The sequence below is a fragment of the Gymnogyps californianus genome, chromosome 3 (assembly GCF_018139145.2).
Source record: "Gymnogyps californianus isolate 813 chromosome 3, ASM1813914v2, whole genome shotgun sequence".
Lineage (NCBI taxonomy): Eukaryota > Metazoa > Chordata > Aves > Accipitriformes > Cathartidae > Gymnogyps > Gymnogyps californianus.
Window position 1 is genome coordinate 59,719,297 of NC_059473.1, and position 26,410 is coordinate 59,745,706.

At 36.8% G+C, this 26,410-nt stretch overlaps 1 protein-coding gene across 4 annotated transcripts in view; it reads left to right on the plus strand.

The window, feature by feature from the left end:
* ZDHHC14 (zinc finger DHHC-type palmitoyltransferase 14) overlaps positions 1 to 24,093 on the plus strand; it is a 110,629-nt gene extending 86,536 nt beyond the window's left edge. For 2 of the 4 annotated variants that reach the window (XM_050893853.1, XM_050893854.1), the window contains exons 5-9: positions 2,999 to 3,047; positions 7,842 to 7,944; positions 9,721 to 9,830; positions 12,964 to 13,066; positions 22,836 to 24,093. In XM_050893853.1, coding sequence (XP_050749810.1) covers positions 2,999 to 3,047; positions 7,842 to 7,944; positions 9,721 to 9,830; positions 12,964 to 13,066; positions 22,836 to 23,237 — 767 coding nt within the window. In that variant the 3' untranslated portion in view covers positions 23,238 to 24,093. The remainder of the gene's footprint in view (positions 1 to 2,998; positions 3,048 to 7,841; positions 7,945 to 9,720; positions 9,831 to 12,963; positions 13,067 to 22,835) is intronic. The other 2 variants (XM_050893855.1, XM_050893856.1) reach the window with 1 other exon arrangement.
* Positions 24,094 to 26,410: the final 2,317 nt, after the last annotated feature.

Genomic DNA, 26,410 nt, shown 5'->3' on the forward strand with positions numbered 1-26,410 from the left:
ACACTGTGCAGGGAAAATTTGTATTTTCAAAAGCAGAACTCCTGCTCTTATTTGTGCTTCACAGAAGAGGATACAAGCACTGAGCGTCCCCTCTATAGCTCAGAAATCTAGCACATAGGCTAGAACTAGGGGCATCTAATTTTGAGGGAGTCTGGATCAACAAGTTGTTCTCACTGCCAGATACAGCATTTCTAATACCAGTTGAAAGAGCAGAGATAAGATGTACATACTGTTTAAAAAGGGAAAAGTAATTATTGGAAGGAGAACACTTTCCATTAATACTTAAATCCTTGACATTTATTTGGGCATACGTGAGTATATGCATACACACCTTTTACATTTAAGAAGGAAGAATGGGTCTTTTTCTGTCATCTTACTTTGCTAGAATTCAGTAGTTGAAAAAATTACCAGTCTGACAGTGTAAAGCTACTTTTGAAGCTAGCCCACCTTTATTTCACGAAGACTACAGTGCTTTTTTTCTTTAGTTTTCAGCATATGAATTACCAATATTATGCCAATATTTCATGTTCTGTATGTCAAGTAGATTTATCCAGTGGATTTTAACTTTACAGTGTCCGTACCTAATTCTAAGTATGAATTAGACAAAGAGCAGAGAAATTAATTGTGCCTCTGTGTGGTTGAGAAGCACTTTAGCATTGTGTAGGTGTTACAGGTAACGTATAGGAAATGTTAAATGCTGAATTGTCTATCAGCTGTAAAATATTCTTGCTATGGAGTTTTATCTTGAATGAGACAGGAAAAACTTCCTTAGTTATAAAGATTGGTTGGTCCTCAAAGGCAATGGGAGCAGGTATGAATTGTGATTAGTTCCTCGACGTTTATTTGCTACATTTGAGCTTCAAGCCCAGCTTTCAAATTTATCTACTATAATCTTGACTGTGTCCAAAAAAAGAGTTCTTTACAAATAAAGTTTTCCTATCATATCGATCAGTCCACTCCCTCTGTGCCTACCATGCTTCTAGAAGTCCTCACATCTACCTTTCTAATAGCTACCACTCAAGCATTTTTGTTCTGTTTTGCAGCCCTGCGCTTCTTCGGCTGATGCTAACCAGTCAGCAGGATTCTCAGTTACTTAATCTGAACCTTTGCACTTGACATAGACTGCTTTGTGTTAGTGTGTCTGAATAAAGTCTCAGTTCTTAGACCTGGGACTGTGATCTTCCTGCAGTGTTTCAAAGTCATCCATATGTATTTCCCTAAGTCCTGGCAAAATTCTTGATTCTAGAGGAAGTCCTGCTGACTTAGTCAAATCCTGTTCTTAGCTTTTTCCGAAGACAATCCTAGCAGGATTACCTTCGGCAACACTTTATTCTAGATAACCTGTGTTAGAGTGAATGCCTTCTGACAATATTCTTTTAGGAAGGGACTGAGGGATATTTATAGCAACTTGTAGGCATTGAAGTTTTTAAAAACAAAATAAAATCCTTTTTGGTTCATCCTAATAGGGAAGTTCCTTCTCTGACCTTGTTGATTGCATAGGAAACCTGTTTTCTTTTTTTAAATGTCCCTTGATTTAGACAGATTTTTGAAATTTGTATCATTTTTTAATACATCTTGCAAGCTGGCACTTTTATAATTTTTGGTGGGCCTAAGTGGTGACGAAATATGAGATACATCTTAACTTTTTGTTTTCTGTGGCCTTCTGAGGCATTCATTGGAAATTTGCCCTTTCCAGGATTAAGAATATGTGCACATAATATTATTGAAGATGATAAAATGAATTTGTAAATCAGATACTTTAAAAGTATTGTCTTGCAAGATTTTCTTCCATCTCCCCAAGCTTAACACATTTTCAGTAGTAGTGTCTGTCTTCACAGTTACTCAGCTCTGTTTTGAGGCATCAGTATTTCAACTGTTTGTTGCAGTGAAGAACCTTCCCCTTCTGACGTATTGGGAACTGGTTAGAAGAGTGTGACCAGCAGCAGGGAATAGAGATCACACCTACCTGCTGCCATTGCCATTAAGGATCCTAAAAATAGTAAGAAGGTAGGGGAAGTTCCATTAGTCTTGTGCCTTGAGGCTAAGAACCAGTTATGAGAGTCTGAAAAGGCTCAGAAGTACAAGGTAAGTAACTTTCCCTCTTTAATGGCAAACAGTAGAACTGACCAGGCAGGTCTGGAGAATATATATGTGTATACACACACATGTATTTTTCTTTTTTGTTTGAAAGACAAGATTCTTCTCTCTTCGTACAAATCTTCAGATGAATTTAGCTAAGGGGAAAATTTTTGCTGTGGGAAAGACTTTCAGCCTGATGCATTTAAATCATTTAAGTTATACAGTAAAATGCAAACTATGTGCCTATAGCTATGTGACATTGAGTCAGATTCTACAAACTAATCACTTGTTGCAATCAGCAAATTGTCAAGTTATCCTTTTTGATTAATATCTCATGGTTGTGGAACCCAAGTGGATGCTTCTGCATCTCTAGTTCATTGGATCATGCTGCGCTTGAGCTCTTTTCAGCTAGTAGATATTCTCTTATTTGCCAAGAGGCAACAAGCACCTATTAGAAAAACCTGTGCAGGTGCAGTAGGAGCAGGATTATAGTCTAGAGAACTTTGGCTGCTTCCAGAACAAAGGAGGGAAAGTTGAGAATTTATAGAATAAATTTTCCAAGTCAAAAAGTTACTTTGAAAAATAGTATTTCAAAATGAAAAAGTATCTTCTAATTTTTTGTTTCCATATTAGGTCTGAAAAGAACAGGGATAATCAGAAATCTTGTTCATGGGAAAGTATGCGTGCATCAATTTGGAATGACTGAGAAAATATCCTGCAGATGTTAGACCTGATAACTTACCCAAAGCTTTTTTTCTGATGTTATTGCTGCTGAGCAACATATTCTCAGATTCGTATTAGTAAATCTATTCTATGATTATTCAGTTGATCTTCAAATATTAATTGTTTTAACTATGGTAAAAACAGCCTGTAGTCCAGTTTCTTACTCAGCTGGTAATTTTGGGTTCTATTTCTACAGGTTCTCAACAAACAGGGTTCCTCAATGCCCTGAAGGACAGTCCTGCAAGATATCCTTTCACTGAAACAAATTGTAGATCTTGTTGCAAAATAACATCTGAGATGTGTTTTTGCTTGTTTTCTTGCTATTGTTGGATATGTGCATTTGGGACTTTATCATTTAATGATTTCATCACTTCCTGCACAATAGGATTTCTTGCTGTATGTTGCAGGTAGGAAAGACACTATAGCCTGGGGTGTTTTTTATTCTTCATCTTTTGCAGAGTAGTACTGTTGACAAAGGTCTGTAGTTTCCATGTGTGATGGAAATATGCTCCATGTATTTGTGATGGAATTCATAAATATATCTCACACTATACCCATGCTGTGGTTTCATTTAAAATATTCAATAATTCTTCTGCTTTTACAACAGAAAGTATCTAAAATGGCTGATTCTTGTCAGGATAGAAAAAATAGATTGTGGAACAACTGAAACTACGAGTTGTCCCTGAAGAGTTCAATTCCTGAAAGTATTCTTATGTTGATTTACTATTTTTAGAGAAGTCATTTTCAAGTGTCAACTTCTGTTAAGTTACATAAAAGTATACACGTGCATACCCAGGGACTACTATTGTTGTTCAGCCTGGAGAAGAGAAGACTCTGGGGTGATCTCATTGTGGTCTTTCGATATATAAAGGGGGCTCATAAGAAAGACATAGAGAGACTTTTTACCAGGGCCTGTAGTGACAGGACAAGGGACAATGGTTTTAAACTGAAAGAGGGTAGGTTTAGGTTGGTTATAACAAAAAAAGTTTTTACAGTGAGGGTGGTGAGATACTGGAAGATGTTGCCCAGAGAAGTTGTGGATGCCCCATGCCTGGAAGTGTTCAAGGTCAGGTTGGATGGAGCTTTCAGCCACCTGTTCTAGTGAAAGATGTCCCTTCTCACAGCAGGGGGGGGCGTGGACTAAATGATCTTTAAAGGTCCCTTCCAAGCCAAACCATTCTGTGGTTCTATTCTGTAAATACTCCGTGTTCTTTTTATCACTTCACAGGAGTTTTCTGTATATTTTCTACTCAGCGAGAATGGAAAAGGCTCCCTCTGTCTGAAAGCAGCTAACATAATGGAGAAATGGGAAGCTACTGTTTAGTTTCTTCCTTACATTTCTGTACAGACTGTAAGCTTCCCATTCCTTATGTATATGTTTTGAATGGTTTGTGTCTGAATAAACAGTTTGCACCTCTCACAAAGATACTATAAAAAGAATTCTTTCCCATACTTGTGCCGAGGAAAAGTCTTTTGTCTCTTGTGCCTCACACAGTTTACTCTTTTCCACAGAAGAGTAGGAAGAAAAAACTCTTACTCTGTCATTCATAGTTGTGCATGAAGACAGACCTCTCTTTCCAGGTACTTTTTCCAAGTGTCAAATTCTCCAAATTCTGCAGATAGAATTTTTTGTGTGTGTGTGTTCATCAGGTAGAGTTGCTAAGCTGTAAACTTCCTCTTTAAACAAAGCCACTGTTCAGATTTTTTTTGTACAAATAATTTTACAAAACACAAACAAACTATTCTAAATAGCACAACAATAGCTTCCAATTAAAACAATTACAATCACTTCTTACAAAAGATGATTCTTTCAAACTATTTTCAAACTGAGAATAGCTTTCAATTGTCCTTAAATCAAAAGGTAATTGATTATGCATTTGAGGATCCTTGTACAGGAACAATGGACTGCTTATTTGTAATTTGTATTCAGAGATGTACTGCTTTGAAAGGGTCAGTAGTGCATCTTGTAGAAATGGCCTGGTTCGATGGTGGTATGTTGGACAATTTAATAGCTTGGTTACAATTCCTAACAGTAAAAAATGGAATTGTCCAAATAGTATTGGGAATGCTGCTTTGGAGCAAGCCAGTCAATTCAGGCACAGAGAACATTGCCATTTCTATCTTGCTAACAACCCTGTGTGAGATACCAAGGGAGTGTTATACCATATTATACTAGTAAGTTATACTTTATGTTGAGAATATATTGGTTTTTTGTGTTCGGTTTTTAATTAATGGACTCATGTTTAATTAATAGAGTCATTTTAATCTAACATAAACCACCCCTGCTGTTCTAGAGATCTTTTTGGATCTTGGTGTGGGGAACTGAAAGAAGTCTCTTTCTTGGGGAAAGAAGTCCCTTTCAGTGCGGAACTGAAATAGGTCTTGAACTGAAAGGAATTCCATTTTTTGTCAGTAGGAATTACCGTGTAGAGGGAGAAACTCACTTTTCAGGACCCTCTTGAGTGTAATCATGGCGAGGAACATCCTGTTAGTGGTGTGCTCAGTCATCTGATGATGTTGCAGGGAGCCCTTCTCCCCCTAAGGTTCCCCTTTTCTGACTGTGTGATTCTTCCTCTTAGTCTTGGTGTGTAGATTCTACCCAACAGTGCTCATCTACAGCCTTCCTTACGATTTCTGCACTCTCAAAGCCCAGTTTGTATTGTGTATAATGTTTTTGGGCTGTTTCCTTCTTTTACACCTTTCTGAACCCTCTGCTAACAACAGTCTACTTCCTTATCCGTTCTCCCTCATTCTCCTTGCTTTAGCTGTGGCTGTTGCACAGTCAACTGAGACTGAGTTCCTATCTTGTGTTGATTTGACTCCACATAGTTTGAGGAGGAGATGAGAGGGAGAGAGTAGTGAACATGCTGCTCAGCAATGCACTTTGGTCATCCTGCTGCTTTTGGAGCAGATTTGCTCAGAATGCAAATGGCTCTTTTCTGGCTTTTAAACCACTCTGAGTGAAGTAGGTTCTAAGGGAAGTTATAGAGACAATTCAGGTATTTCCCAATTCATTAGGTGAGAGCAGACCTGCAATACAAAACTCTTCACTGTTAACTAAGATTATTTATTGCAAATACTTATGTCCATCCATGTATTTTCCAGTCTGTGTCTCTGTATAATGGTGAGGAGCTGTCATATTTCTCTTCTATTGATAGGTTCAGTGATAAGGATGTTTTTGTATGTTTTAAGGCTGTGTCCTTGTTCGGGTATATTTTGAGTTGATGTTGTCTTGGAAACTGACTTCACTAAAGGTTGATATATGGTTAATATACAGATTATTTTTATCCTATTCTTTTCCTATTGTCTTTTTCCTACTGATTTATTATATCTATTTTTCTAGGAACCAAAGCCTTTTCTGCTGTTGATTTATGTTTCCTAAAAAAAATTTACTATTGAAGTGTTGTAGAAAATAACATTCTCGAAGCAGGTGTATTCTCAGTTCATGGCTATACATATTAAAAAAAAAAAAAATACTATGGCAGGAAGCCCTCTGTACAAAGTTGCTCGTTATGCTTGATTATATAAAGTTTAGAAGCAACTTTATTGTCTTATTGCTGAGATGATGACTCCTTTAAAGTTAAAGGAATGTTACAAACTGTAGTAAGTATGCAACACTGAGCGCTGGCTGACTTTCCTAGTATAAAAATCTCACTTTTAAAGCCTGGTTATTTCTTTATGGCATTTGGGTTATGCAGTTTATAAGGAGTGAAAACACAGGTAGTTTGAAAAGTTCTAGTGATGCGCACACACATGCACGTGCACACCTTCACTACCCTCTTGGAGGTGTGGGTGCTCTTGCTGTATGTGTACCTGTGCTGCTCCCTACAACACGCAGGTGAGAAAGCACTCCATGAGCTCACATATGTGTACCTCAGGTGCAAGTCCCTGTATGTTGCACCCCATACTGGCAGTCTGCTGTCTGGATACAGACTACGAACAGCGTTTGACAGGGAGGGTGCTCTGTCTGGGCTAGGAAGGTGCCAGCAGAGTGACCTGGGGCTGTACCAAACCAAGTTTTGACTGCTGCTGTTCCCACTTCAAGTTCTCTTATGCCATTTTCCGTGATTTTCTTACAATTCAGGTGGGTGCCTCCTTCAAAAAGTCTTCTTGTAATTCCTCAGCTACTGTTTAATAGCAGCACAGTAAGTTGGGAGTTGATAGTCTTCCTCTTTAACATGATAGGTTTTGGGCAAATGCTGCTGAGTTTTGAGTATTCAACCTCACCCCAACTATTTACACTCACAGGCTTAACAGGAGTTGTTATCCAGGCCATTTGCCAAGGCTGGGCCATTCAGGCACCCCCACAGTTGTAATTTAGAATATATCGTGTTATTAGAGGAACTTGAGAGACCAAGTGGACCTTATGTTTTACTTGGACCGGTGCACTTTGATGCTAGAGTTAGGATCCCTATCAGCATCTTAACTTCAGTAACAGAAGAAAGACAGGAGAGTCTAGCAGTTAGAACATATGACTGAGATGCAGTTTACTCTGTTGTTGTTGTTGTTGCTGCTATATGTATGAGCACAGATCTTAGAACCCTTAGTCCTTGCTCAAGACTCCCATTGTGCACTAAATATTTGTACAAACATATCTGTTCAGTCTTTGCTATTTGGCTAGCCTTGCGTTACCTCTCTTGTGTTTGATCTTCCCCTCTCCCCATCAGAACTGTTATTTGCTTTTACTTATCAATTTACCTGTCTTAATACAAGTGTGATGACTTTTACAGGGTGAACATGAAAATTTGAATTTCAGAAATTAAGATCAGAACCACTCATCATTAGTTTCTAGCATTTTTCAGTCTGCTGACCCTTAAATATTTGCTGGTGTAGATGCTATTCAGTGGCCTTTACACTAAAGCCTACTGACAATAGGCCTGCTTTTCTGAGTTTAATTTTTGCTGACCCCTTTGAAGTACCCCAAAGATCTCAAGGGACTTGTGGACTATAAGTTGACTCCCCTGAATTTTGTGATTGTAACTACTTGTTATTGGATTTTTTTTTTTCCATTTGCATATATTTCCTTGACTTTCAGTTACTGTGCTGGAAGCTGTGGTGTGTTTTTTCTCAGTATGGTCTATTGTTGGCCTCTCAGGTTTTCACACGTATTTGATCAGCTCCAATCAAACAACAAATGAAGATGTAAGTTCATAGTATATTTCTACATATATATTTCTAAAAAGTAATGAGGAGGTTTTTCTCTGTTATTCTTAGAGAAGTCATACCCACCTGCATAATTTTGTGAATGCCTCAGTAGGAAAGAAAGAAGTAACCTGGTGATGCTTGATTCAAAATATCAGAAGAGTTCTTTTGGACTGTATTTGTTGTGGCTTGAAGATGTGCTGGTTACATAGTGTGTCCATTATGATTTATACCCATGGGACCTGTATCTTGAAATAGGAAAATATAGAAGAGAGGTGACAAAGACACAAGTATATTTTATACAGTAGGAAAATTACTAAATAATTTTCAGTATCTCTTTTTCACTGGGAGTCCTAAATATTCTTTGACTCAAAACCTGCTTACTGTAAAAATTGCAATGTTTGTTGAATTCTCAAAACAAAAATTTCATCCTTTATTTTATTTTTCCTTTGAAATTTCTTTGCCAGTCTGAGGTCTAACATCCCTGGCAAGAAGTATATAATAAATTTAAAGATCAACTTTCTCTTTTCTGCTGTTGTCCTATTTTGCACAGAGGTTTCCATTTTTTTGGTGTGGAATTATGTTTAACTGTGTGTGGAGGCTTCATGTGTCCTCCCATAACTAAAAGGAGAAATACAAAATGAAGGAAAGGAGAAAATAAAAATAGCTAAGTAGCTAATGGTATACAAAGCTTGTTGGAATTTAGCAAGTAATCTAACAAATTACTGCAAGCTTAAAATTATTTTATTGTAATTTTCTGTTGTACCTTTTTTCATAGGTATCTGGCAAATATAAAAGTAGCATCTTTGGGACCATCAAACACATGTTTTGTTTATTGTTTAAGGTCACAGTTAAAATTATAAATTTTACCGTAAATACCAATCAACCAGAAAAAACTTACCAAGCAGACTCAGAATGAATTGTGCCACAGCATCAAGTATCTGAGCAAGTAGCCTGACTTTGAAGAAATCTACCTTGTTAGTAAGACAGATGAGATACTCTGACATTCCTTAGTTATTAGGTTTAGGCCAACATTGTCTCTCTAGATGGACCCAGCATGCTTCCACTATCCCCGCTTCCCTCAAATAAATGTCTCTTCTGGATTGTTGAAAGTCAGATAGCAGGGAACTGCAGCAGTGTAACATGTCTGAATTTCAAGTAAACTATTCAGTAATTTCATTTGAAGCATACATTTCCAGTTGAATACAGTAAGACATTTTACTTAAGCTCTCAAGTATCTCACAAACAGAAAAGCAAGACTAGCTAAAAGAAAACATAGTATGCGCTAAAAGGTAGTAATGACTGCAGTTGCTTCATAATATTTTAGAGCCATTTGTGAACTTTAGGGAAGATAATGTTGTGAGGTATTGCACAGCTTGAGAACTTACCCAAGAGTATGGAAAAGAAGTGCTCTATTGCTGGCTTTAGTGGTATGTTGCAATTGAACCTCTTCTGTAGAACATGCCGTAATATTTGTAAAATTAAGCTTAAACCGTTATGTTTAGATCCTGAAATTCCTACTGTGAGCATATTGATCCTTTGAGATTTTGGGTTGTCTGAATCTATGGAGGTAAAGCATGTGCTTGCTTGTAAGATTTGAGAGTCCAGCCTTTCATAACAGCCCAAAGCTCTAAGCTGTTTGGAAAGTGTGATCATGGGTTTTCTCTGGTATGCCTCTGATGTAAGTAGCATGTTGCTGCTTTGGTAACCCTTAATTTGTCTCAGCTATTTTCTGTATTGTGTTATATGTGATGCATCTTGTTCATATCTCTTCAGATTAAAGGATCATGGTCAAATAAAAGAGGTAAAGAAAACTATAATCCATACAGTTATGGCAACATCTTTACTAATTGCTGTGCTGCACTCTGTGGGCCCCTCTCTCCAAGGTAAGAGTATCAAAAGTATTGTTAGTAAAAATGAAGCCACATGATTATTGATGAAAAAAATATTCTTTCTGATTGCTTGAGTTTACTCAACAAAAATAAGGTTTTGTTTTACTGTCCATTAGAAGCTTTAATTAAGTTTTTCTTCAGTAGTAAAGAGATAAGTTGGTAAATTGTGGTTAAACTAAGTTAGTGATCAGATCCTGTAAAATATATTTAAGGTTGACATATGAAATGAAAATAAACTTGTTTATCTGTTGTTTGAACTTTTGCCACTGCAGTTAATAACTTCTAGCAGTAAAAGATTTCTAGTAGTTAGCTGTTGCATGATGGGCTATTTGAAAGTTTATTAAATTCATACATATCTAACAAATGTGATATGAGTTTAGGAGAGTTTAGGAACCTTAATTCTACAACTAGCTTGATAATTGTTCATTTCTGTCTTTTCACTCTGAACCATTTTATTTAAATGGACAGTAATTTTCCTTTATACTACTGTTAACATATAAACATTAAGCTGAATTTGGTGGTCTTACACCAAAGCAATTCTAAAGAAAGCTTAATGGATTAATTTTTGCTGCATACATTTTCACTTTTGAAATCCAAAATACTTGTATGTTCAAGGTTGCAGCTGAGACTAGAGAAATAAAACTGGCAGCTGGAAAGACTTAATTCTTTTGTTATTCCAGTGCTCAGTGGTTAGATAGTTCGTGTACTACATGTACAATAGAGGCCCAGTTTCTCTCTAGAGAGTGGCTGACATCTCGTAGATTTTTTTTGTGGCATACTTACCGGTTGAAGCTGTTTTGCTTTGTCTGGAATTATGTAGTTATGAATGAACTATCGAGAAGAAAGAAAGAAAGTGACTTTATAGTCCAGTGGCTAAGGTGTTTCATTGGAAGTGGGATTTCTGTCTTTGCTATTATGAATATCAGAGGTGGTTCTTCTACGAGCAGTCGAAGGTCAACAGGAGAAACTGACATCTTTTCCTAAGGAGGAGACAACTGAGTTAAGATTTCAACATACTGGGTTAACACTGTAATCCCTGCGGTGAGAAAGAGTAACCCTGTCTCTGCTTCCTGCCTATATGGATGGTGCCTGAAGCCAACCCTTTAATTCTGCCATTTTGCTTTACATAAAAGTATGTGACATAAAAACTCAACGCCATGCTTCAAATTCTTTTGTTTGACTCCAAATGGAAATCTTTATTAAAACTACATAATGTTTCTCAGTATTTGAAATAGCATCTTAGACTGATACAAGTAGCAGCACAGAATTAGACCAGACTGGCATTGGCTCCTGTGTTTTAACAGTTTGTACATTTTTTCCTAAATTCCATGCAGCGACATGACTTATTTAGATGCTGAAGTATATGTAGAGTTTCTACAGGGAGATATTTTGTGACCAACAGTAAAAATGTACTGACTGTAAAATGTAAATTATAACCTTGCTTTTTTTGACTTTTAATCTCAGCTGTGTCCCAAGTCACTAAATATTAATTGTTTTCCTTAAATTCTGGTAAAGTGGTTTAGCAGCAATTACAGTTTAAAATTCAAAATGTTCAAGTGCCTTTGGGAATGGAATGCAGATTAAGAGAGGATCTGTAAATAATCCAAACTTTTCTCACTTCTGTTAAAGATCATGTTTCTCATTTTTAAACCTATACTAGCAAATTCAGAATGCATTTTACATGTCCTCAACAGTGATTTTCAAATCTTAATTTGATCCATAGCTGTCAGCATAGGTCTAACTAGTGTTCTGATATAATAAATCATGTAACTTTTTTAAGCATCTGATTTTTGAAGGAGTGCTTTCCACATGGCAGGTTGTAATCTCAGGTGGATTTCTAAGTGTTTTGAATGTACATAAAAACCTGTTCTGCAGACCTTCACGAAGAAAGCTTAAACTGGTCTCCAAGTGGTGGAAACCTCATTGACTTTTGAGAGGGGAAATGCCTTAGATTTTCCTATGCATCCTCTTCCTATCTTTTAAAATTGAAGCCATCTTGACCTCTAGTGAATTTAGAGGTCCCATAAATCAGCAAATAAAACCAGTTCTGTGCTGACTTCAGCTCTCAGGTGTTTTAAGGCATTCCTGTGATTATGTCTTAGTAACTGGAACTATAAACCCTCCAGTTAAAATTTTATATCCTGTGGTAAAATCTGTGGTTTTTCAGAGGGGAAGTAACATTGTTCAGGTCACAGGAAAAAAACATTTTGGCCTATGATTAAAATATATGGAACTATAATTGAAAGCTACATATAATTAAAAAAAACCCCAACTTTGAATTAATTGAAGCATAAGCAGTTGAAAAGTTTTTGGGTGTTTTTTTGTATGGAAGTGATATGAGCTAATATACTGGTAGAATATAGTACTTTGGTCTGTACATTCAGCTTTTTATGAGTATTAACTAGCAGAACCTAAGTGAGGTTTATAGTTCTCAAATTGAGAGTAAAATTGTATGTGGAATTTTAACAAAATCTTTAGCTAGGTCAGATTATTCCTTTTTTTTTTTTAATAATCTTATGTAGATTTTTACTTATTTTTATTAATTTCTCCACAAAACATTTTCTTAGATGGAAATAAGAAATTTTATGAGTGCATCACTTTGGTAAGAATAGTGGAGCACTATAAGCAGTGTTAAGTAGCTGTCATGAAACACCTGGCAAGTAAGTTGTCTGAACAAAAGTTCCTCTTTCTTTCTTTCTAAATTTTATGATTAAGTAGCTTTAATTTAGAGGTGTGGAAACTGATAACAAAAGAACCTTCAAAATATGCTGATTCAAAGTGTACTAGTGAGTTTTGTAATTTCTTTTCACACCTGTGGTTTAAAATTCTTGTGTTTTGTGGCATCTGCTGGTAAGCTTCTAAATGTTTTGTCTCTGAGAAAAATGCAGAAAAGTAGCAGTACATATGACTATGTGGTGGGTAGTATTACAAGGAAACAATTACCTTGCTGATGAGTAGAAATGAAATCTTGTACTTCAGTTGAATAAAAGGGGATATTTGAAGGTATTGGCAAGGTATTAAGGTCTGTTATATGATAGAAAATTTTTCTCTTTCTTTTTGTCGAGAGGAGGTAGTTAGTGATCAGAAATATCTCTAACACTTTTTCTTTATTTTGATTATTCTGTAGCTTAATTGACAGAAGAGGATTTATACAACCAGATACACCGCAATTAGCAGGACCATCAAATGGCATTACTATGTACGGGGCCACACAATCTCAGAGCAACATGGTAGGAATCATCCCATAGTGTTGTTCATCAAGATTCCTGTGAATGTTTTCCTTCTACACTTTCATGTGAACTAATCAAGTAATAACTAACTGGATACAGCTGACACTCTGGGTGGAATGACTTGTTTGTTAACAGTAAAGAAAAAAACCCCAAGGCTCTCTTTAATGTATGTTTCACACAGTGTAATAGTTATTACTCATGGATTCTAAAAAAAGAGAGGCTTTTCTACACTGTTGATTTATTGAATATACTGGCATTTTGACTTGTACTGTTGACACCTCCTGTGTTTTGAACTGGAATATTCAAGTATCATGGACTTACTCTGGTTCATCATTTTCCAGCTAATTGTTATTTTGTATGGCACTTTCTTCATACTCTGTTTCCTTCTTTGCTTGTACACTGCGGTTTCGCATAGACTAATGTGTTTTAAAAAGCAAAGATGAACAAAGAGGAGTTTCTAGGGGAGAAGTGTGTTGAAGAAAGAGCAGGAGGACACTGAACTTCCAATGAACAAAAAATGGCAACTGGATTGTTACAACAAAAGCTTTTAAACATCTTTGAAACTGTGCCAATAGTTTTTACTTTGTTTTTTGCTGGTAGCATTGGCTATCGTAATGGAAGATAGGATTTCCAGTGCCAAGAAGAAGAGAATAACTGGAAAGAGATCTTTTTCCAAAGGCAAGCATCTTACATATGTGCCTATTTCCGAATTGTTATCCACATATCTTCATATTATGTGGGTTCTAAGACTTTGTCAAAGAAGCCATGAGTTATGGACACCCTCTCTCTGCCAAAAAAGAGGCGGCCACAAGGCCTTCTGACATAATTCAGCTTTGCTTTTGAACAAAAGAAGAAAAGACTCACTCTTCCCAGACAGATTAGTTTTAGTGTCACTGATAAACTGGTATAAAAATTTTGCTGTAGTTCCTAAGCCGTTTTTACTTATTATTTTGAAGATTAAATAGAAGATTTGTTAGTCTCCTTAATGAGAATATGTATTAGAGACACAGTATTAACTCTGAATCTTCTGTGAGGTGCAGTTATGCAGAACAAGGTAATGCTCCATGCAAATTTTACTCAAAAAAAAAAAAAAAAAAAAAAAGTAACTCTGAAAAGAGAAAAGGGGGTTAAAAAAAAAAAAAAGGAAAGAGAAAGGAAACCTTAGAAATAGCCTGAGGTCTTTCAGGGATTACCCAAACTTTCTAACTCTGTCAAGGCTTCTTATTTGTGAGGATCATTAACCCACAATATGTCCCTGGCATTAAATTATCTTAACATAAGAATTATGCTTGCATTGTAAGAAGACACTATGATTATTACTAGATATTAATGAGAAAATCTTGTGCCAGTTTGATAGAAAATTGAATAAATTTGTCTTTAGAAATGGAGAAATCTGTTATGGTATTACTTTAAGTCAAACAGGTAGCTGTTATGATTTTAGAGTGTAATACCTGTAATTACGCAAATTCTTTAAGGATTTGAACTTCTTATATCCTAGAACATCACACTACTCGAGCTGGGAAAGGCTTGGGTTCTTTAACAGTTATCAGGGTCACTTGAAAATGTGCAGCTTTCATTCCTGAAAATGATCTCTCAGAAAAAGCTTGAAAAATATAATAAGTCATGTTTGGTGTGGAGGAATATCTTTAAGACTGTGATGACATTTTTCTCAGGGTATTGTTCCTGGTCTGTATCCCAGACCAATTGGCTTCTAGTGGCAGCTGGTTATCAGCGTTAAACTTTCTCCCTTGAGTTTTGTTGCAAACTGTTAAAGACCTGCTTAGTTTCCCAGTCTCTCTAGCACTATTTTCTCTTCCTTATTTAAAATCTTGCATTCTTTCCTGAGTTGTTTGAAGCATAAGAAATTATAAATTCATTTCCTGCTGGCAACAATGCAGTGGGACATAACTTTGCCTCTGATTTGTTCTTGTTTCACATTTCCCTTTTTCTGTGTTCTAAGGTCAACATTTTTGCTCTTCTCAGCAGACTCTGTGCCTACTTTCAGGTTCCCATCTCTCCTATCTCATAAAGCAGCAAACAACAAAACTGATTTCCCTGTTTTGCAGTTAAGATCTCAATCTCATCCACATAATAGACTTCCTTTTTTTTTCTACCAAAATTAATTCTCCTTACTGCTAGCTTAGTTGCTTTCAGCCATTCTGTTCAGTTACCAAATTTCCTGTTCCGATTTGAATTTAGACAGAAATAGTCAAATAAAACTTCACCATTCTGTTTAAACCTTTTTCCCATGAAGTGACCCATAGTACTTTCCCAGGCTTTACAGCATCTGTTTCTCTCAGGTTTCTTCCCAGTACACAATCTTAGATTCTTCTGAAGAAGTTTGGGAACAGGAGCACTGGGAACACCAGCCATTCACTTGTTCTCCCCTGAAAAGGACAGCAGAAGGTGCGTGAGTGAAAGGCAGTGGAGTATGCTTTATGGCAGAAGTAAAACAAGGCATGCGGCATCCCATTGTTTGATTTTTGGTTGTGGGTTTTGTTGGTTTTTTTTTTTAAGAGGAGGAATCTCTACAAGATTCTTTAGAATCCCTCTTGCTAGAAGTTCAGATGCAAACATAAAAATTTCCTTTGGTGATTGATGATTTAAATAATAGACTAGCTCAAGCCCAAGACTCCAGTGGAAGCAAAACAGTAGAGGGAAAGTCTTTGTGGAAGAAAAGGTTTCCTTTTACCTCATGTCCTCACTGACAAAGGTTAGGCAAAAGATGGCATATGATTCAGTCTTCCCTTCTGGAAGGTTGCATACCTCTTGGGAAAAAGTCAGAGGCATAAAATGAAAAATACTTTCTTGGAGCTGAAGCAGGTGGACCACAAAGAACTGGAAAGTTTGAAGAGGATGCGTCTGGTACTGCAGCTTGTATTATTATGGTTTCAGATAAGGACAGGCAAAACGAAATTCCTTGACTTAAGAGCATGTGTAGATTGTAGTCTTAGTCCATAAATACTACTTAAATGGCAGAGGTTTAGCCGTTTATACATCATCAGAGATAATTACACTATTTTAGCAAGTTTAATGCTTTGACTACAGGAAATAACTTATTAGAAATCTGAAGTGTGTTCCAGTACACCTTTATGGCATGTCTCCTTGGATTTTATTCCAGAATGCATTACACCTTCTTATCTCTACATTGAATCTTAAGTAGTATAACATCTAGACATTAATCCATATGGCATGCTAAAAATGTCTCTTCTGCCCATTGATATTAAAGGGAGATTTTAATGAGCATCTTCTCACACTTGTCTTCTCTTATTACTTCCCTTCCCTCTTTCCTTTCCTTCTCTTCCCTTCCCTCAAATCTTTTATTCAGTGACTTGTGTCTTTCTAAATAGAATTCTTGTGCCTCACCCAACTAGCCTCTTGTCATTCTTTAAATCTCTCTGGGTTGCTCAGTATTATATTCTGATTTCATTTATTTTAATACATCTTTTAGCATAGCATCATTTTTGCATTTAAGCTCAAAATAAATATCAGGCTAAGTTTAAATTTGCCAGACACTTGTTATCAGTGCAATACATTATCTCTTATTCAGGATACCATTTGTGGGGCACTATTTTTGTATTTAACAGCTTTTGTGGTAATTTTGCCTTTGAGACTGAATATTTCATATAGGAGCTACCCTGCTCATCCTAGTGACTCAGTTTGTCACAATCTCAGAAAGTCAGGGTTGTTGCTATAATCAGTGCTTCATAGACCCATAGTATGTTTTGGTTTTTTTTCCTAGATCTTTATAAAAGAGCGCTTTCTCCTGTTTTCTCCTTAGTATCTCCCTTATTTTACTAAGAGCTGAAGTTTTATTTACTTTTTTGAAGGCTGGAAGCACATTTAATTTTCTTTTTCCTGGTACATTCCCAGTGTTTTTAATATCTTTTCCAGTTGTCATGGTTTAACCCCAGCCAGCAACTAAGCACCATGCAGCCGCTTACCCCTTCCCACTCCCAGTGGGATGGGGAGGAGGATTGGGGAAAAAAAAAGGTAAAATTCGTGGGTTGAGATAAGAACAGTTTAATAAATAAAGTAAAATAAAATACACTACTAACTAATAATAATATTATTATAATAATAATTGTAATGAAAAGGAATATAACAAAAAAAAAGAGAAATAAAACCTGAGAAAAGACAAGTGATGCACAATGCAATTGCTCACCACCTGCTGACCAATGCCCAAGCAGCGATCTGCCCCTCCCAGCCAACTCCCCCCCGTTTATATACTGAGCATTACGTTCCATGGTATGGAACACCCCTTTGGCTAGTTCAGGTCAGCTGCCCTGGCTGTGCTCCCTCCCAGCTTCTTGCACACCTGCTTGCTGGCAGAGCATGGGAAACTGAAAAATCCTTGGCTTAAGATAAGTGCCACTTAGCAACAACTAAACCATCAGTGTGTTATCAACATTATTCTCACACTAAATCCAAAACACAGCACTATACCAGCTACTAAGAAGACAATTAACACTATCCCAGCTGAAACCAGGACACCAATACAATTTGAAATTAATCTGGTAAATTCATTAGCCAGCTTCTTAATATCCTTATCCATGACAAGCATGGTCACTTGGAGCTCATGATCTGTAGATCTGATATTTCCAAAGTATTTCCCTATTGCATTTTATTGCTGATTATTTTTACAAGCTCTTCATTAGTTTGATTGCCCAAGTATCTTTCTTCTCATTCTTAAGAAATTTGTTTCTCATGAAACACAGTATCTCACCCATTATGAAGTCATAACTTTCTCTGTATTTTAGTCTTTCTTTCTCTTTCATTTTAAGGTTTGTTTTCTTTGTATTCTGAAAAAAGTTCTTATTTCACCATAAACCCATCAGCTACTGCTACCTGGATCTGCACTTCTGTAGTACTTAGCTTTCTCTTAAAAGCATGAGTTGATTCTTCGGTTTTGATACAGGGTATTTTATTCTTTAGTAATCCATTATGAAGAAACACAGAATCTATCTCACTCCATGCACTTTTTTTTAGAGGAATTAGTTTGGTATATTTTTACTATGATGTCTCTAGGAATTCTCTAATGCCTTATAATGTGGTAGATTTTACTTCTATCTGCCTCTGTGTCAGGACAGGTTTATTTCTTCGTTTTTAAGAAATTTGCTTGTACTCCTGCATTGCTAGGCATCTCTTCTTCATTGCTTAGGTAGTTCCTTGTGTGCCAAATTCCCTTATTTCCAGTTCTCCTTTTCCTTTCCTGGATGCAAATTCTTTAGTTAGAGTGTTTGTTTTCTTACTTATACATACCACTGAAAATTGTAGGAGCCATAATAGTGCACATGCAACATTCATTACCAGTGAGATGTGCAGGAAAGTCCTCTCCCAAATGTTCACATCGGTATTTCTAGCACTGATCTGGAAATAGGAATCCAGCTGATCTAGGGAACATTAACTCTGACCGTCCTAGTGTACTTTTTCCTTTGCTTTTCATATTCTCCATTATTAGGAGTAAGTATTTCTATCATAATAGTAAAAGGATCAGCAAGGATAGGAGCCCCACTTTGCTGGGAGTTTTACGAGTGTGTTTCCTTGTATATTTACTGTCGTACTTCACAAATATAATTTATCATTGCCCGAAACGGAACTTAGGGCTCTTATTGAGTCAACATTACTATAGCCAAGGTTGACAGAGGTTTTTCATTACAGCATTTTACTTCACAGTTAAAATGGATTAAGGGTACATGCAGTAAATCAACTTCAGCATTTTGCTTTGGGTTGAGGTACATTTTAGAAGCAATTTTTTTCGTTGTGCATATTTACTGCATTTTTGTTCACGTCGCAGAGCAGTATCAGAGCACATGAACTGGATTTCTTTCAGAAGATGTGCTCCCGGAATGGACCCAACATGCTCTAACCATTCATGGACATTCAGTCCATAAGAACAAACAGTAGCTAGTCTAAAGTAAAATCCCTGGAACAGGTATAGTTTCCCCTTTGGCTTCAGAAGCATTTCTCTTCATAGATCTACTCCTGGTGCACTGTACTACTTGCTAGTGGAGCCATTGACTTGGTGGGGTTTGTGACTCAGTTGTTGCACAGTATCTGCAATACCATGATTTTGAGTGTGAAATCCTACAGCTGTTGGGAACAGTTATACAGCTCCATCCCTCCACTCTTTACCCATCTAATGTGTCCATCCAGTATGGTATTTCAGCCTTCTTTCTGTTACTTCATAGCACTGTCATTCAGTGCTGTCAGTCTCCTCCGAACTTTTTGTTGTTTGTACTTTATTCAGAGATGCTGAGATAATTCAACCTGCTTTTCTCCATCTTCTGAGAACTGTAACAATTCTTTAACGTTACCAGTATTTAGAAAATTTTTAACAAAGTTAATTTCAAATTCAAAGTAAGTGATCTCTGGCTTTGGCATTAGGAATGTGAAAAATATATTGCCATGTACAACAACTATGTTAACATGCATGTTTTGTGTAGCTTAGAAAAAAATCAGATTTTCTTCAGGAAAAAAATGAAAAGTATTGTTTCCTTAGTTGTTTGTATTTATTATTTGTGAAATAAACACAGAATTTTAGGTTTTGTCTAATTTGCTTTAATTTGTGCCTTTTGATATGAAAATAGATGGCTAAAAATTTCTATGCACATATACAGTTGAAATTCTGTACTTTTAGAACTTATTAAACTTGTCTTACCTTCAGAATCTGCTGTTCCTCTGAAACAGTGGAAATTGTAAGTGGAAAATAAAATGAGTAGATCTGAAATAAGAACGTACCGGTGGAATAATTTCTACAGTAGAATTTTAGCTATTTAGATTTCCGTGCTTGGCTTCCTTTTTGTTACAATCATAGACTTTTTTTATTTCATTTGAAATGCTGGCCTTGAATAATTCATGTGATTAATAGCTGTTAAGACTTTTGGCCCTAAATTTCATTTAGTTAAGAGTGAAATATGGAATCAAGGAAAAACCACCATGCCGGCCCTATAAACAAATCTGATTTCTGTGTTTAGTTTTGTGTTGGCTGTTTAGACTCAAGAATAGTCTACCTGTATAGTATGTGTTGTTTTTATCTGTTGTTTTTGAGAGCTTCATTGAACACATCTACCTTTTCTAGTATAAACCCCACTCTAGTTCACTTTTGAAAGCTGTTTACAGCCTGTATTTTCCTAAGGTATTTCATGTTGATCGCTGTTAAATAGAACAACAAAAAAGAAAACCTGAAATGTATCTGCATAAGAGGAGAGGCTTTAGGGAAGTGGCAGGTGCATGGAAAATGAAGAAGAGATATATGGCATCTGAAAAAGTTTTATAACACTCTGTTTAGTGGAGCTTTGTGAGGCTACTCTGTCTTTTCAATATTGATTCAGTTGAAATGCACTAGGGCTCGGTAAGAAGAAAATGAATTCAGACTATACAATGAGTTCAAGTAAATTACCTTCAGCTAATTTAAAACTGTGTACTTGTATTGCCTGGAACGCATTAATGATTTCCTTTTGAAGATCAGTGCTGAAGCTTCGCTAAAGCAATAAGTCAGCTGCTAACGTCATTTGTTTTCAATGTATCCTAGTGGTTATAGGCATTCCTTTGTTATTTAACATGCTCTTTGGCTACTGCTTTTCAGAGAAGATGGATTTTGTTGGTCTTTTTGAAGTTTGAAAATTCAGTTAACAGATTTTTAAGGTCTGCATAGTAAGGTTGGTTGAAGGGCTATAGTTTAATTGAAATAAGCAGGCGTGAATAACAGGATATTAATCAAGAATGAGTTATTCACACTGAATTACTAATTAAAAGCTTGGCTTTAAAAGATGCTGACAGTTTTCTTCTTAGTAAGGTACTTACGCAAGGTTTTGGCTTTAAGCCTGTGAGTAATCCCTCTGAAATGATATGGGACCACTTCAATTGTTTGGCTGGGGCTGTTCATCATATTGTGGGGGAAAAAATTGCTTGCAACATGTATGAGCTCAGTTTATGTAACAGGTATTCAGTGCATTTTTCTTTCTGAAAGCATAAGTGTTGGAAAATACCTAACTGAGTAAGGATCGGACTTCTGCCTGTCAAAAAGTAGTTGGTCTAGGAGTCCTAAACCACTTAGACATGTTTAAAATACTACCTATCTACTGTGACCAAGTAGTCCGCTTGCACACTTTCTGAATGCAATGAGTGTGCATCCATCATTAAGCTATTCAGTGGTGGAATTGGAGGACCCGAAAATATCAGAGGAAGCATTCATAGTGATGGTTTTCGTCATACAGTAAAGGAAGCACAAGTCTTTCCATGAGTTTGCATAGAGTGCATATCACAGTGGCTTATTAAACGCAAATGGGCATTTTAGGGAATTGCTGTAATGTTAGTCGCAATGGTTATGATCGGGAATATTTTGAACAGATGTTGGATTTGTAATGTCTTTCAGTAATTTGATATAGATCGACGAAGTCGGTCATAAAGCAGAATATATTGCTTTAACAGAATCTTTGAAATAACAACAGTGAATAGGCATGTCTTACCTCTGGATATATTTTTTTTTTTTATTCTGCTTGGTTGCTTCCAAATTTTCTTTGCTGAATTGGATTTATAGTTGTATTCATTGACTGTAGTGTTTCTCGTGCACAGCAGAACAGTAGTATGGCAAATGAGTCTAACAGGATTTTGAAAATCTGCAGATGTTATAACCAATCAGGCTAGGAATTAAATATATATTGTCCTTGGAAGCTCTCAAAAATCATGCCAGTTTGTGTTAAACTTAATTTGGCAGTAGGCGTACTACCCACTTAGCTGGACATTATTGAAACACCTACCTGTCTTATCTCAAGGAATGAATGATAATTTTGTATAAACAGTTCTTAGGAATGAAGTAGAGCCAAAAGCGTTCCTGGTAATACTCACTGAGCTTAACTGGATTTATATAATGCTGAATTTGGCTTGTTATTGTGAAAGTGCTTGCCAGAAAACTTGTGTTTTGTACCTTGATTCTTCATATTGTCAAGATTAAATTAATCAAGAAACAGCCTAAAAATCATGAAAGTTGATATCAAATTAATGCATCTGCAGTGCTGCCTAATTTCTACACGTCCTCTAGAGTATTGAGTATAGTGTAGTATATTCTCTAGAGTGTATATATAATCCATTAATTTGGGGGGGGCGGGATTTTTGCTCATAGAGGCTGTATTGCCAGCTATATCTTTATAAAGCCACCTGCATCAAAGGAATTCTTGTTCTGGAAAACTTCTGTAGCACCTTAATTCCTACATGTGAAGACCAATTAAAAAAAGACACTTGCCTAGTGTTTTTGAACTTGGAAAGATGCTTGGATTATGCCTTTGGGCCTCTCTCTGAACTGCTAGCTACTCTAGGGTAAAATGAGTAGTGTGGAAGTGGTTCACCTCACCTGGAATCAGGGAGGTTTTGAGATCATGGCAATCATGAGGTGCCCGATGCAGTTAATTATACACGGACTGTGTAGCTAGGCGTTCCAAATGGCTTCGAAGAAGAATAAGCAAAGCATTTGAATAACAGTACTCACAAAATATTATATTAAAAGTTACCAAAACCCTTAAGTGAACACTGTAAATGTTTATCATAATTTACTTTGATAGTAATACAAAGCACTGGCTCAGTTATGCACGCTTTTTCTTTCCCGGGCAGCATGCAATGGGATTTTTGGGTGGCTAACCATGGAATGATACTAATGGCTTTCTTTTTTTCTCTTCACATCCCATTCTTTTCCATACCTCTTTGTCCATATTCTCCCTTTGTTCTCTGTTTTGTTTGCCTTATATGATTTTGACACCCTTCCATTCTACAGTGTGACCAAGATCAGTGCATTCAGAGCACTAAATTCGTTTTGCAGGCCGCTGCCACCCCCCTACTGCAGAGTGAGCCAAGCATAACTAGTGAAGAGCTACCTTTACCAGGAAAGACTACTATCAGTGGGCCTTGTGCAACTCTAACTCTAGGGCAACCAACACCACCATCTTCTATGCCAAATCTCACATCAGATACAGGTTTGACAGACATGATACCGTTAAAAGAGGAACACGAAGGTCATCAGTTTCTCACTCCTGAAGAAGCTCCGTCACCCCCTGGGATGCTGCCAAGTGGAAGCCCTATTACACACAGCCATACAATGCACGTCCTGAGTTTAGCCAGCCAGGATTCATTGCATGAAGACTCAGTACGTGGTCTCGTGAAGCTTAGCTCAGTTTGAACAGCTTTTTTGAACATTGCACCATTTCTTGGTGTCTATACAAATCTCTGCTTAACAGGAATGACGCTGCAGTACCACTGTAAGACTTCGTAACATGCCTATAATGGAAACTTTATCGCATAATGGAATCTACTAAAAAGACAAGTGATTTTTTCAATGGAGCTATGGCATTTTTTTGACCGGGTTGTTAATGGTTGTGCTTTGATGGTGACTGCATTTTATTTTTAAACAAAACCAGAAATGGTCAATAATCTTGTTTCGTGAAGCTTGGGTACAGCAAGTTGGAAGTCAGCCTGTAACAAACACCATGTACAGTACAAAAGAGAGAGATTCTTGGATGTAAGTGTCATGCTCTGTGTTCTATGCTCTTGTAATACACACTTGTTAAGGCTTACAACACTTGTGGCCAGAATGATCTGCACTTACATGTTATGCTACTAATATTTGAGATAGAAAATTACCATTCCATTTGTTAATACAAAAAAAAAAAAAGACTGCAGATATGGATTTGCATGCCACGCTACAGTATGTGTTACAGTGGTGTTGGTATTAAGAGAAAGTGCTGCTTTTTTATTTGTGACTTTCAAAGTGCTGTTTCATTTAAAGACAGTGCAACAAACAAATTAATGGACTATATTATTTTTTCAATTTATTAAAGTTTATTTTAAATTAATCAGTGGTGCCTAGAAGATGGAGAATTACTGATTTGATCATGTTGCATATCATTTAACCTTCTGTTTAAGTGTTTAGAGTGAGGTATTGTGTTGTGCCATACCACGAGATTCTTCCACTCCCTAATGTGATACAATTACCTGTGGACCTCCAATAAAATGACATCCTCTATTTCTTGGACATGTGTACAGTTATCCTTGCACAGTTTTCCTGGGGAAAGAGGGGGAGATCGTGACTTGTTGACATAGTTTGTAAAGATTTGACTGGAATATGTTTACATAATGAAACCAGAGCTATGGAGGAAGAGCTGGTTACAATTAGGATTGCTTCAGCATCTTTTATGGTTTTGTTTGAGATGTGTATTTGTTCCCATAAGAAGTCTTTATTTGGAAACAGTAGAGTTAGCCTCTGCTTGGACTGTAATTCTGTGTTCCTTATCATATGGCTAAATGCTTAAGATTCAAGACAAAGACAGACAGCTTAGTGAAGTAATCTTAAATGGTTAACAGTAGACTGTAGCTGCCCCTAGCCATCATATTTCATTTGTATTTGTACTTTAATATTTTAAATGGAAATCTTGATTTCATAGAATTCTTCTGTGCTTTTTTTTTGTTTAAGTAAAGCACAACAAAAAGGTTAAAGAGATTTTTATAATTATTTTCCGTGACACCTGAAGAGAACCTTAATTAAACTGAGAGTTTAATAGCTTTAATACTGTATTTACCATGCTTTTCAGGATGTGCAACCTGGATTCTTCTTTTCTCAGGACAAACTAAGTGCAGAATGTGCTTTATCTGATGCTTCTGTGGCATGAAAAGTGTTCACCAGTTAAGAATTGTTCACCATGGTCATTCACTGACACCAAGCTAAAAATCTTTTTGGTTTTACTTCCATTGTTGAAATTGAGGACAATCAGCCTGCAGAAAATCAGTCACCCATGTTATTGAAGCATCAGACAAGACACTGACAAAAACCCTACTCCTCTAAGATTTCATAAGCAATTTGTTTCTATAATTGATGATTCTAGCTTTGACCTAACTCAGCGTGTAGAACATAGCAACACTTTCTGTCTATCACTGCCGTAATGGGTCCACCAAAGAACCTCTGGCAGACAAGTCTGTCCCAGCTATTGGACTGACCGAAGAACCTCTGACAGACAAGTCTGTGCCAGCTATTGGAGCCACCCTCCCAGCATTTTCCTGAAGCTGGGACAGTCTTGAGTTCTTTCCACCAGCCAAACTGTAGTGACTGACATGTCCCAGTTGACTGGTCTCCCAATAAGCCCCAAGTATCGGCACTTATTTCTGTGTCTGCTCTCGAAGAAGAGTCAGTGATGGTCATCTTCTTGATTTCATCTTTCCCTGATGCGGCTTCTCATATATGAAGCCATGAACATCTGTGTTAAAGCAGGTAACGGATTGAGGGCTGGAGATACTGCTCTCATAGACCTAGGTAAAGAATCGCAGCTTTGAGTTTGTAGACCACTACTTGACTGAATCGTTATCTCGTAGGTGTCTGTGGGTAGTTAACTGTGGATGCATTGCTCACTACATAGAAGGACAAGTCAAATATTTTTAATGTGGTATCAAAACTTTCCACTTGTAGCAGTAATGATGAGGATCACTATTTTAAGGAAATTGTTCTTTTTAAGTCTCCCTGAAATACCTGAGGGATTTTATGCTTCCAAGAATACCAACTTCATGACAACATTTGTATGTCATTGCCACAAGGGAGTAGTGCAGAAAGCTGCACTTCAGCTCTATGCACACAATAAAATTAGTGTCAGTTTTAACATGAAACGGAAGGGAGAAGGACAGGATCAGAGTCTTTATGCTGTCTTCCTTGTGCTCATGCTTTTCACCATCATTTTTTGAACCTTCTGTTTTGTTTCTAAGTGAGGTGTAAGAATCACCTAACAAATTGGAAACAGATGTGCTAGTTATGTACTTGTTCAGGTGACTTTTTTTTTCTTCTAGTTTTTACGATGACAGCCTTATTTTTTTAACATGCTGCCTATGTTTTTAAGTTTGGCATTTGAGAATAAATTAAATACTTTGAATTTGTCTGTCTATATATTTATATCACCTTTACTTTAAGTCTATTTTCCTTCCCATCTCGGTCTTTTTTAAATGGTGACATCTCTAACCTCCCTGACATGCCTGCCTTGTGAGGACATCTGCTGGAAGATTTCGGAACTAAGTCTATTAACCCATATGGTGTGGTAATTGCAGTCTTTGATTGACAGCAGGCAGTGATTTAGCAGCAGGTTGATCGAAGAGGTGCCTCTAACAGGGTTTTTGGTCCGTTCCCCTCACCTCCATCACAGCTGTCTTCAGTCGTGGGCGCTGCCTTCGTTGGAACTTGTATATACAGCTGGAATGAGTCAGCAAAGTAACTGTTCATCACCTACTCTACAGATTCGATTTATTTTACTTTGTTTGAACTATGATTACAGAGCATGCACACTAGGGATCCAAAATGGTAATCCTAGTGAACACTGC